The following is a 12,617-nucleotide window of genomic DNA, read 5'->3' as shown; positions in this document are numbered from 1 at the left end:
AAGAGACTTCCACACAACATAATATGGAGTATGGGCTTTCAGAAAATTTTAGTTTCGACTTCAAATTCAATGTACCAGTGGGCTTTTGATGGTATTGAAATTAGCTAAAACTAGCAGTAATCAGAGATTATGAGAGTGCGTTCGGCGCTCTCACTTTAATATATAATTATATATCGTAAGTAAATGACTTCACTAGCTGACTTTCAACCTTTGTCTATTGCTAAAATCAACATTTTTCAGCAGCAACCGAGGTTTTACAGTCAGATATGCATAGTGTCAAAGTCCATGCTAGTGAAGAGGTCACGAATTGTTGATACGTTGCATGACGCTGCCAGTTTCTGTAGTCTCTCAAGTTTCATAAAATATTTAAATTACGTACATTATTCTAAGCTAGCATTTGCAGTCGCGTGCTCGTTTCGGGACTGATTCGAGTATTTCCCCTGATGAATAAAGTAGTCTTATGGATCTTGCCTTCCGAGTTCTTTTCCACCGATTCCAAACAATAAAATTTCGACCGGATAAAGACTCAACTATCTGTCGCGACTGGAACTAGTCAACAAATGTAATCAAAATGTAGCTGTTCCCATGGTTATCATTCCAAAGCCAAGTCGTGTTAATAGCCAAGGACAATTCGCTCAGATCGCGATAAATGCTGCCGTCGAAGCGTTTAAATTCGCCAAAATCTAACGCTGAGAGCACATAATAGCGAGGCGTACGGCGACTGAATAGAAAGAAGTCAAAAAAACATCCATCGGAACGACGAGCTCACATGGCCTGCTCACATACTCAAATGTTCGCCACATGTCTTATCACATGTCTTGGCATTAAACGGTACCAGTTTACTGGCCGTGACATACCCCTGCAAAAATCAAGTGGGATGGCCATTTTGGTGTCCTTACAGGAATGTGGTTTTTTTCGGCCTAGAACCGTGCACAGGAAACCAACTCTGAAAAACCACAGGTCAAAATTAGGTTTGCGTTCCACTTCGCCGAACCCAATAGGCCCTTTGCAGCTGGGGTCACGTGACCAAATTTTTCCTAAGAAATTTTTGTATTATAGGCTATAACTAAAAGAATGCCAGAAATGGAAAGAGCGCATCGAAAATACCAAAATGGCCAAGTTTGAGGCCCCAGGAAAAAACGAGTAAGTTTATACCATAGTTTAAATTTTCGGAAAATTTAGAGGATTCGTATGGAAAATGTTGCTGGAGAGCAAGGTCTTACTCTCCAGCAACATTTTTCCATACAAATCTTCTTATTCTTTCAAAAATTCAGACCATCATAAAATCTCATTCTCTGATGATGGGGGCCTCAAACTTGGCCATTTTGATATTTTCGACATGCTTTTTCCATTTCTGGCATTCGTTAAGTTATAGCCCATAATTTTATGAAAAGTAGGTCACGTGATGGCTTAGCTGCAAAGGGCCTATTAGCCCTTTCACTCACGAGCTTCGATGAAGGTACTTGTATTGGCCTAAAATATTATGACACCTGGAGCTTTTGCTAATCAAATTAATGCTTTAGAAACAGCAAGACATGCACTATGAGCTACCCAAAGTATATTGATGGATATCATCGGGTTGATCTGTACGAGCGAAAAGAAAATGCACAATTTTGGCCATTTTCGGCGGCGGCGGCCAGCTAAAATGGCGATTTTCGGACTTTCCTCGATTTCGAGAAAACTAAAGCGCTTCAGGACCTTTGAATGGTATTTTCGAAAACAACTCACTATAGAGGATATTTGGGCAAAATAGGAAGAAATCCGAAATTTCGCGACTGTCATCTCATTCTCGGTATTTACAGGAATTGGCTCTTGAGAGTCCCTGTCCATAAATTTGGAAAATAACTCGGCAAGGGTCGAAAATTCGATTTCGCTCATATTCCTATGGTAGATAGGCTAGGGCATGACAAAAATGACTGGATAGTTTTTTTGGCAAAATATCCTTTTATTTCAAAGAAATATGCAAATTACCAAATTCCGTTAAAATCTTCATTTGACGCACCATTTTATTAAACAAGTTCGAGAGCCTCGCATGCAAAGCCACATCATTCTTCCATCTTTAAAACACTCAAATATTTTTGTGCAATGTTTAATTATGTACTGGATTGATTTTAGGGAATGTTGCGGTTTTTGTTGGGTGTAAAATAATTAAATTTCGAAGACATGTATTTCATTCACTTAAAAGTACTTCGTAAAAATAATCGATTTTCACCATGTGCGAAACCTTCAAATGGATTAAGCTTCTGGTGGTTGAATCGCTGAAGGATGGTCTACAGATTCCTGTAAAAATTTCTTTGGGCAAATGATTGTGAGCGACGCGAGAGCTTTTCAAAGTACGTTTAAAATGCAGATATTTGTCCATCCGTCGTCAAATTTCAATTTACGGGTTAGACATATATTTTAGCACGCGCCACATGTCTTGAGCTATATTAAGTTGAAATAGACACAGAGCTGATAATTTCGAAATGTTCTAACCTTATTTGCGGTAAATAAAGTGGCCGGGTATTCTGAAGTTGCTCCAATTTCGAAATGTTCTAACCTTATTTGCGGTAAAAGGCAGGTCCAAAAACCGATTTGAGGTGTTTCCGTCACCATTCGTCGCACATAAAAGCAGAAGTTTGCTTTTGTTTACACAACGTCCGATGTACATCCCCAACTGTCAACTTATTTAATGGTCGAATACCATGAATCTACGACCCTCTTTCGACACATATGATCACTACTGCATCTAAGTCAAAAACGGCTAAGTGATTTGTAGATAGTTGATTGCTTTGCACTCCACCAAAACATTACGCTTGATCATGAGGCCCTGTTAGGGGTAAATTCCGACAAGCGACATGGCCTTGAAACGGCGACATGAGAGCTATGAATTGGCGACGAACGACAGACTACTCCAGCGAAATAGAGAAAGCGACAACGATGGCAAGATTGACCGACAACGAATTTCGGAACTGAGAATGCAGTGATTGTTTTAAACGTCTGAGTCGAAGTGAAGACACATTTCCAGAGTTTTAAATGTGTTGTCCTCTCTCACGCGCGATGTCGACAGGTCGTGAAACCCAGGCTTTCTTTTATATGCTAAAACGTCCACATCGAATAAATCGAGTCCGTCATTGCTGAGTCTTCAGCAGATGTTAAGGGTTCCGCCAAATTCAAAGGAAGATTGTAGATAGGAGAGATTATCTAATTGAGGCCGTTGAGATTTTGAGTTAAAGAAGGGTTTTTAAACATAAACATGGTGAAAATAGTCATAGGTTCGATTGTACTTTAGATCCAAATACTGACTGGAAAATGGCTGAAAATAGCAATTCCAAGCGTCTTAATTTCAAAATTTCCCGGGGGGAGCATGCCCCCACATCCCCTAGGAGGTTAGCAACTTCAGCGCTCAAAAGTATGCCCAAGCCCTTAGAAAGCATGCCCCCAATATGCCCCACAGCACGCCCCCAGCCCCTACAAAATTTTGAAAAATTGAAGTAGCTAAGAAGTCTTTTCCTTCATTCTGAGTCGAAATGTGATGCTTTTAAAGTAACCATAAAGTAATTATTAAACCCATTGACCCGAGAAATGCTGGCTCTGCATAAGAATTCCTACTGCTAAAAACTGTTCAAAGCAAGTGCAAAACGTACAAGGAGTAAATTATATCCAGAGAGATACTTAGTTATATATGTACTTGACTAAAACAGCAGAGGAACCTTCAATGCATGAGAAATAATAGTTTCAGCGTGAGAGCGCAAGATTGAATTCGTTTGCATAAGCCTCATGCTCAATGCGTGAGACTTGAGAGCACTGAGTCGGTTTTTTTTAATAAACAAAGGTATTACGATGTGTTATATGTGTAGCTTCGTTTTAATCGAACAAGGTCAAATTTCCCGACACAACTCCTCTGAGACGAAATTCCGACAGGCGACATAGGAATCTTGCGAAATGCCGACAAGGCTGGTGACGAATTTCAGATAGGGGACATGGGTACCCCCCCTAACAGGGCCTCGATCATCGTTTGATTTATTGCTGCTTGAATACTACGGTGGCCCACAACTGTCACATCAAAAACAAATTGCTCACATCAAAAACAAATTGCCCACATCAAAAACAAGTTGCTCACATCAAAAACAAATTGCTCACATCAAAAACAAATTGCTCACATCAAATTCAAATTGCTCACATCAAAAACAAATTGCTCACATCAAATTCAAATTGCTCACATCAAAAGCAAATTGCTCACATCAAAAGCAAATTGCTCACATCAAATTCAAATTGCTCACATCAAAAACAAATTGCTAATCGCTCACATCAAAATCAAAAACAAAAACAAAATCATTACTCACTGGTCAGCGGCTACGTTAAAAAGACTATCCCCAGTTTTCACTCGATTTTTCACTTGACCGCTATTTTTTCGTTCGAGTCCCGTTGTTTTGAGTTTTGTAGCTATTTGACAGCTATTTACCAGGCAAAATTTAATTGAAAGGGTTTTTTGTTTTCTTTCTTTTGTAATATAAATATTGCTGTAATGTTATCAAGGAGGATCCCCCTTTTCCCATCAGAGTATGACAACCAGGCCATTTGATACTTTGTCACTGATATATTTTTAGCCTTGTGAATTGTCAACAGACTCTTTATCTGTTCATCTGAAGCAAATGTACCAGGTTTTTTCATACTCTCTTAGTTGCTCATCATTAAATTGTCTTTCAGTTTGAATATACTTGTCCTTATTCACTTTCAGTATCTGGTATCTAGCGGTTTATTCTGTTTGATATAAAGGTAGTTTAATACAAATGAAATGGCCAAACGCCTATATAACTAGATAAACAACCAGGGCCATCAAGCTCCAGCTGGATTCTCGTTCTAACTTCTGTTTCATAAAAATCGGCACCCCTGCGTTGCACACCGAGTGATTTGTATCACTCACCATGAAACTTAGACAGGAACAAAATGATAACATAGTATTTGTATCCTTGACTGAAATAATATCTTAGCACAAGCTCCTCCTTTGCCGCAAAAGGAGCAGTAATTGTAATCAAGTAACAGTTTCTTTACAAATTCCACAGGTATAAAGAGCCCGCTAGCGTGAAGTTCTTGCTCACTTTCGTTACCCGCCATATTGAATTGCACTTGCACACAATCAAGCATGCTCAACCGCTGACCTATCTGTAGTGGAATTTAGTGTTCGGTTGGAATTTGATGTGAGCAATTTGAATTTGATGTGAGCAATTTGCTTTTGATGTGAGCAATTTGAATTTGATGTGAGCAATTTGTTTTTGATGTGAACAATCTGTTTTTGATGTGAGCAATTTGTTTTTGATGTGACAGTAGTGGGCCACCGTAGTAATCCTTGCTTGCAGCGGTTCGTTGTTTGTTCGTCACGCAATGCTGTCGTCCCGTTTTAGGGGGTAGGGGTAGGACAATTTCTATCCTAATATGTAAGGGTCCGAAAGGCTTGGAACCACTGGGAGCACACAGTCTTGTTGAGTAGGAAGAGATTAAATTAAACAATGAAAAGAATGAATAGTTAGCCATTGCCCGTGTTGTCATCTTTTACTAGACAACCGCTACCTACACGCCCTGCGTGAATACTGTAACGCTAAACTCGTACCTAGGTCTTTTCGCGCTGTGCAATTATTTTTGGTTTACATATAATACAGTGGGCTACCCTCGGGGAAATGGGAGGTGGCCGCTTAATAGGTGTTGGCAGCTTAAGAGAGCTTGACTGTAAAAATCGAGAAAAAAAGGCTTTTGCGGCGGATGCCAAAAAATTTTTTTTTCCAATTTTTTTCAAAAACATTTTGCAGGTCGAGGTTCTATAGAAAAAGCAATACCTGCAATATGGAGGTCATAGGGGTTTTATTTGGGAAGAAATGACGCTTGCAAGTTCACGCCAAATGATGTGACTAATATCCCAGGGTCAAAATGTCCAACTTCAGCTGGTGAAGTATGAAAAAGGAAATCGCGACTTCGGGCGGTTGAACAGCGCTGTTTTTTTGCCAGTGCCATTCAAATATGTATTATTTTGTGAATTTCAGGTCAAAAGTTGTTTTCCTATGATAGTTGTTTAATAAACGGAGTTTAAATCTCGTAAACTCTAAACCAGCCAAAACAGTCGCTTAAAAATTGCGTTAGAAAAAAAACTGCAAAATTCTGTGGGTCCAACCAATTATTCAGGCTGATTTGTTATTTATTCTTTAGATAACATATCCCTCTGAAGATAAAATGAAAAATCTGTTTGGGATTTCTGATTTTAATCCGTCTTCCATCACAAAACTTAATGCAAACAACGAGCCGACTTGAGCTTAAATTTTTGCATGTTTGCGTTCCGACAAGCAAGCTCTACAAAAGTATGGCTGGTTATTGCCATTTTAAAATTGCATTTATACTTCCATTTCAAAATTAATTTGTTGCAATACAACCATAAAATGTAGTACAAGCTGCCAATCATTTTTAGTGAATATGAAAGTGAATTAAAGTGAATTTCAGAGTATTTCTGCCGGATTTGATTACAGGCGAACATGTTTATTTCATATTTGTGATGAACTTCGGTAAATTTGTTTTGTGCTTTTGTTGCTACTTTTGGATCTCTTATTCATCGCTAAAAGGTGAGTTCGATATATTTTTTTCAGGTGTTTTTTCCAGTCACAATGGGTCAGTGCGTTTCGCTTTCGGTTCGTGGGAAATGAAATATCTGGCTTCGATATTTGTCCCTGTAAACTACACACAAAACAGGTTTTATTACTCACTACTGAGCTCAAACTAAATGATGGAAAAAGATAATAGCCAGCGTATAATACATACAAATATGAATACTTCAAACTTTATTCGCTCTTGGTCGAATTTGTATGAAATACTCAATGGACGGGCCAATGCAAACGCAACTATTTTCGTGTTCAACTGAAAAGTAAACATCAAAGAACAGCATTGTTTAATAGTATTTGCTTTCATTGAATCGCATGCTCAAAACTTTCCTGTTGCTGAAATGCGGTACAAAGGTTTTGCTTTTTCAAAGTAGCAAGCTTTTCACTGGTTAAGTCACGTTATTCTTTATGTTACATTCAATTAGAGAGTGTCGCGACTAGCTACCCACACGGAAATTCGATGAGCTGCTCTATCGGTACCTTGATTGGAAGTGAGTGTGGCACTACTCGTCGAAATTAAGCATAACGCAAGAGACAATTCCTATTTCACTTTGCGAGAAGGATGTGAGTAAACACTTGCATACGACAAGTGTGACTGATATCAGCACAGAATATGACCTAATACTGACAAGGGCAGGTGTTGAGTATGACTGGACGAGAGTATATATCAAGAACAACAGTGTGCCCAAAGCACAGATATCAGCTTGGTGGAGGATGGTTCCAGACCACACTGGCAAAGCCAAGCCAGATCGTAGTATTAACAAACTACAGTCCAAAATCATATTTCATGAGCTGAAAAATTTAGTGCCGGTGGGTTCAGGTAAGATTAATTTATTCTTGCTGATGTAGAAATGTCATAATTGCATGTTTTTCAATTATACTTTCCGATTTTGTCGTAAAAAGGAAACACTCAAACAAATGATGTCAAGCGCCGTTTGGACCAAAGATAGCCTGTGAGCAAAGTCAAACAAGCAAGCTGGCGAGGAGTCTGGGACAGGAGAGGGAAAAGCCACGTTTTTCCCGCTTCAACCCTTTGCACTTCATCGTGATCAGGCTCAGTGCAAAGAAGAAGACGAGTCTATTAAGAAGCTGAATGACTTTTTGGTGAATCGTGACTGTAGTCCAGTGCGGTACCGTGTTAGAGGTATGTTGTCCGAGGCAGCAGAACGCACTAAAAGAGAACATCTAAGAAAAGTTAGGCAAGGTATTGTTGCTGTCGTAGAAACAATTGTACCTGGACAGAAAGATGAAACCTGGGCAGAACTGACAGGGTCGGGTGTCTTGGATGCTCAATTTAATGCTAGAAAGATGGGGAGAATGCAGATAGAAGCGGACCATTCAATACATGCGCTAGTTGCTGCTTACCGCCAATCTGAGGCAAGAATCACTAAGTTGCAGATTTTGTCAGTTATTGTCGATATATTCCCGCAACGGCAAATTCAAGATCTACTCCCTGAAGTAACAAAATACCAACTGTTTCAAGCTAAAAAAAATATTTAATTCCGTGTGGAAGAGGGCAACCCTTACCAGCTGTTCCTAAATACCGCGTTAGCGTAACTTTGCCCAAAATAGACCACTTCATTGGGTTCATATCAAGTCCTCATTTTGTTCAAGATGTTCCCGACGGTACGTACACGCTGAAGTTATCTTCGGGAGAGACAATCAGTTTGCCTAATGTTGTATGCAATATGGTTGTAGCGAGGATAATCAAGCAATACGTATCATATTGCAAGGAAATCGCATTCAGCCATTTAAGTGAAAGAGAGCTGTACAGGGTTTTAAAGTATTGTCCCGCCCAACAGAAAAAAGCACTACGTGGCCTGGACAACATTAGCGCTGATGGACTGCGTGGAGTTGAGAAGCTTGAAAATGTTATCAGGAAGCTTGGAGAAAGGGGCAAGAGTTCTGAATAGGTAACTGGAGTGATCAACCTTTTGATGGCTTTCAACAGTTATCTGAAGGACAGCTATCGTCTGCACGTCTTCACTTCCTCGAGGTGTCCAGACTACTGCAGTATGTTTGCCTTGAATGATCTATCAGAGCCAGAATTTTCTGAAGAATGTGATCACTCCCATGATTTGGTGTGCAATGACTGTGAAAGTCTTTACCATCTAGAAAGTTTGATGAAGAATGCTTTCTCAGACCCTGAAGTTGTTTTTTACAGCAATGACGAAAAAGAAGATAAACTCCACGATGTGCAAGTTTCTCTGGAGTCAATCTATGCCTGGAAACGTCATCTGCTAAGGGCGGTACACCAGGACAGAGCAAGACAAAAAGTCTTGGATGACGTCGATCCAAGCAAGATTTTTATCACGCAAGATTTTGCAATGAAATTCTTGCCACGCCTTTTCAAGGACACACAGATGGAATGGTTCGGTAAACGTGGAATAAGTTGGCACATCTCGCACTGTGTACGTCGCACCAGCTCAAACCAATGTGAAGTCTCTGTGTACTCGCACTTATTTCGTCAGTCGATCAGCCAGAACAGTGAAGTTGTTGCTGCAGTTATGTGTCACACCCTCCAGGAAGAAAGGGCAAGACACCCAGAGATTAATGAAGCATTTTATCGAAACGACTGTGCAGGATCGTATCATTCAGGTGGACTACTTGTTCTCATACGGCATATCCGTAGGTTGACTGGTATCTACATCAAACGCTATGATTTCCCAGAGCCACAAGCAGGCAAGGGACCGTGTGACAGGAGCTCCGCCCACCAGAAATCCCATGTTAACCGGTTTCTTAATGAAGGAAATGATGTTATGTCAGTAGAGCAAGTCAAAAAAGCTTTGGAGTCACATGGCGGCGTACGAAGTATTGTTCCGTATGTGGTAGAGTATCCAGAGTCAGCCAGTAAGTGCCCCACACCGCGTATTCCAGACGTAAATCTTCTTCATAACTACCAGTATTGTAACGACGGCCTAAGGGTATGGAAAGTATACAATATTGGCACCGGGAAACTGGTTGCATGGGAGAATCTTGATAAGGATGGCAAGATACTACCTTCTGAACTTAGAATCATTCAGAGCGGATCACTGGGGAATAGTGAATCTGTTAAGAAAGATAATACGGCAGAACTGCCTGGTCCGGTGAAACCTGTAAGGTCACCCGAAGAATCTGGAGACGAGGAGAGAGATTGCGGTCTGTTCAGCTGCCCTGAACCAGGGTGCGTCAAGCAGTACATTACAATGGGCAAGCTTGAAAAGCACATCGCTGCAGAGAAACACGCCTTTGAAGACGTTTCTGAACCTCTTGGTGATGAAGTAATCAAGAGATGGGCCAAATAGTTTCAACAGGTAACGTCAGAGAATCTTTCATCCCAACTGGAAAACAAAATCTCTGTACTCCGTCTCACAGAAGACCTCAGCGTGACCACACATCAAGTTCTTCAGAAAGGCTAGGCTTTGAAGGTACCTAAGCGGGCAACACGTTTGCCTGACAAGGTCAGAAATTACCTCCAAGAGAAATTTGACGTCGTTAATGCTAGAGGACATAAAGCTGATCCTGTGCAAGTTTCCATCGACATGAGATGTGCAAGAGATGAGCTTGGTAGGCGCTTATTTGCCGAAAGCGAATGCCTTCAAACACAGCAGATCCATTCATTTTTCTCCAGGCTTGCCGCAGGACAGAGAAAGACCGTGCAAAGCCCAGCAGATCTAATTGAAAACGAAGTACGAGATGTAGAAAGTCAAGCAGAGCAGTATGAAACGGAGTTGCAAGAGTTGCGTGAAGGTATCATCGCTAAGGTCGCAGAGAAGCACCCTATATGTTATGAACGCTTTAACCTGTGTGAACTAAGTCAGCAAAACAAGTTGAAAAAGTTCAACATAGACATGCTTGTAAGGATTTGTGAACATTTTGAATTAGATATCCCCACTGTTTCCAGAAACAAGAAAGGAGGGTTTTATTAATCAAATCAAAGAGCTCATTGGAAGTTGCAGCTGCAATATGTAACTGTTTCAGTTAGATTTACTAAGATAGACGTTCATTACATAGAAACGCTGGTTTATGCAACTGAAGCTCAGAAAAGTTTCGAGAAAAGCGAAAAAAAAAAGGTACCTGATTACATTACATGCCTTAGATACTGCAGAAATTTAGTTTGGTGTATGTAACCACCATTTGGATAAAGATTGTGGTTGCATAACTTAAAAAAATCAGCCCAGTGACTTCATGTTCCACGTAACACGCAAGTCTTAATTGCGACAATCTGAGGTGATGGAACCTTTTCGCTTTAAATGAAGCCAGAGAAGTTATTGTTTCTGGGAGAAAAGAAGCAAAGGCATTTTTAAATTAAAATAAATAACGAATTTATTACCTCGAAAAGTTGAATAGCCTTTTGTGTTTACGTGGTTTAGAAAAATCGGTCACGCGTGTTTATGTTGTGTGTTATTAAAAAATAACAGCTATTAACAGCATTGTCAATAGCTAATATGAAAGTTGAACTGAAAAGTATGTAAAGCCAGACAAGGAGTCTCTATTTCATAAAATGAATCAAGGCACTTAAGGAAAATTGTAGGTCAGATAATCTCAAGTTGTTTTGATTTTTTTAAGAATTTCACGTTTTCAGCTTCAGTTCTTCTACGCTGCTTGTTATAGAAACACTTAGTTCACCAAAAGCAGTAGAAACCACAATTTAAGTAAGAAATGTATATTTTTCGTGTCTTCGCGGGGGGTCTGTGAGTGTCATTTTCTAGTCACGTTAACAATCATTGAAAAACAGAAACCCAAACTTTTAACACATTGGCCATCAATGGCAAAGTACTAGCGACAAGGCAGTATAATTTTTATCTCTAGAAGTGGGTTGAACCCTGCGTAAACACTTAAACAGTCGAGTGACTTTTTCCATTTTCAGTAAAGTGAAACTTACTAGGAGCTATTTGAACTACTGCATATGGAAATTGACAACTTGTTCATTGGTTTTGTAGCTATATTTGTAAAGTTAAAGCATACTACTGATAGTAAATAAAGTTATTTGCATCGGGAAGAAATATTGGTCTGTCATTGATACAACAAATCTGCTCATAAATTAGACCCAATTTTATTTATCATAATTTTCGCCAGTATTACCTCGCTATCTTTTAACTCCTTTTCTGAGGCAATTTTTTTAAAAATACTAAGAATAAATGACATCAATCTACAGCGCCTGGGACCCTTTTAACATAAAATAAGTTTCAGGTAATTTGAAGAAATTCGATTTTCTGACATCCGCCGCAGTTAATGCGAATCTTTATAGAGGTTTGTGTACCTTGAATACTTTTTAACTATCGGGTTATAAATTTAGCTAAATTTCTTAGTAAACATGGTGTCAATTAAGACAATCATGATAGACGTCATTCTCGGAGACTCTGGGGCAGTTAGTGGGGGCGGGGAAAAAGTCTAAAAGGGTCTTCGCCCGAAATTTTTTCTCACCCGTTTAGACTTTTCCCCGCTCCCAAAAACTGCCCCAGAGTCTCCGAGAATGACGTCTATCATGATTGTCTTGAATTGACTCCATGTTCACTAAGAAATTTATAACCCGATGGTGAAAAAATATTCAAGGTGCACCAACCTCTATTAAGTGGCCAGCCACTATTAAGCGGCCACCTCCCATTTCCCAGAGGGTAGCCCAAAAATAATTGCACAGCGCGAAAAGACCTAGGTACGAGTTTAGCGTTACAGTATTTACGCAGGGCGTGTAGGTAGCGGTTGTCTAGTAAAAGATGACGACACGGGCAATGGCTAACTATTCATTCTTTTCATTGCTTAATTTACTCTCTTCCTACTCAACAAGATTGTGAGCTCCCAGTGGTTCCAAGCCTTACGGACCCTTACGTATTAGGATAGAAATTGTCCTACCCCTATCCCCTAAAACGGGATGACTGCATTGCGTGACGAACAAACGAACCGCTGCAAGTAAGGATTCAAGCAGCAATAGATCAAACGGTGAGCAAACGTAATATTTTGGTGTAGTGCAAAGCAAGCAACTATCTACAAATCACTTAGCCGTTTCTTACCTAG

General features: G+C 39.9%; 1 protein-coding gene across 1 annotated transcript; it reads left to right on the top strand.

Annotated features, from left to right (window-relative positions):
- The first annotated feature begins 8,119 nt into the window (after positions 1-8,119).
- On the top strand, positions 8,120-9,956 carry LOC149099837 (uncharacterized). The gene has a single exon (XM_089278653.1). The coding sequence runs from the start codon at positions 8,561-8,563 to the stop codon at positions 9,905-9,907; it is 1,347 nt and encodes a 448-aa protein (XP_089134779.1). The 5' UTR covers positions 8,120-8,560; the 3' UTR covers positions 9,908-9,956.
- Positions 9,957-12,617: the final 2,661 nt, after the last annotated feature.

Source organism: Orbicella faveolata, unplaced genomic scaffold (genome assembly GCF_042242905.1).
Source record: "Orbicella faveolata isolate gen_17 unplaced genomic scaffold, um_ofav_v1 contig_46, whole genome shotgun sequence".
Lineage (NCBI taxonomy): Eukaryota > Metazoa > Cnidaria > Anthozoa > Scleractinia > Merulinidae > Orbicella > Orbicella faveolata.
The sequence above is the reverse complement of the archived record's forward strand: the minus strand, read 5'-3'. Positions and strand labels throughout refer to the sequence as shown.

Bases quoted from the DNA above. Each gene is read 5' to 3' on its own strand.
- LOC149099837 (XM_089278653.1), top strand. From the start codon at position 8,561: ATGGCTTTCAACAGTTATCTGAAGGACAGCTATCGTCTGCACGTCTTC.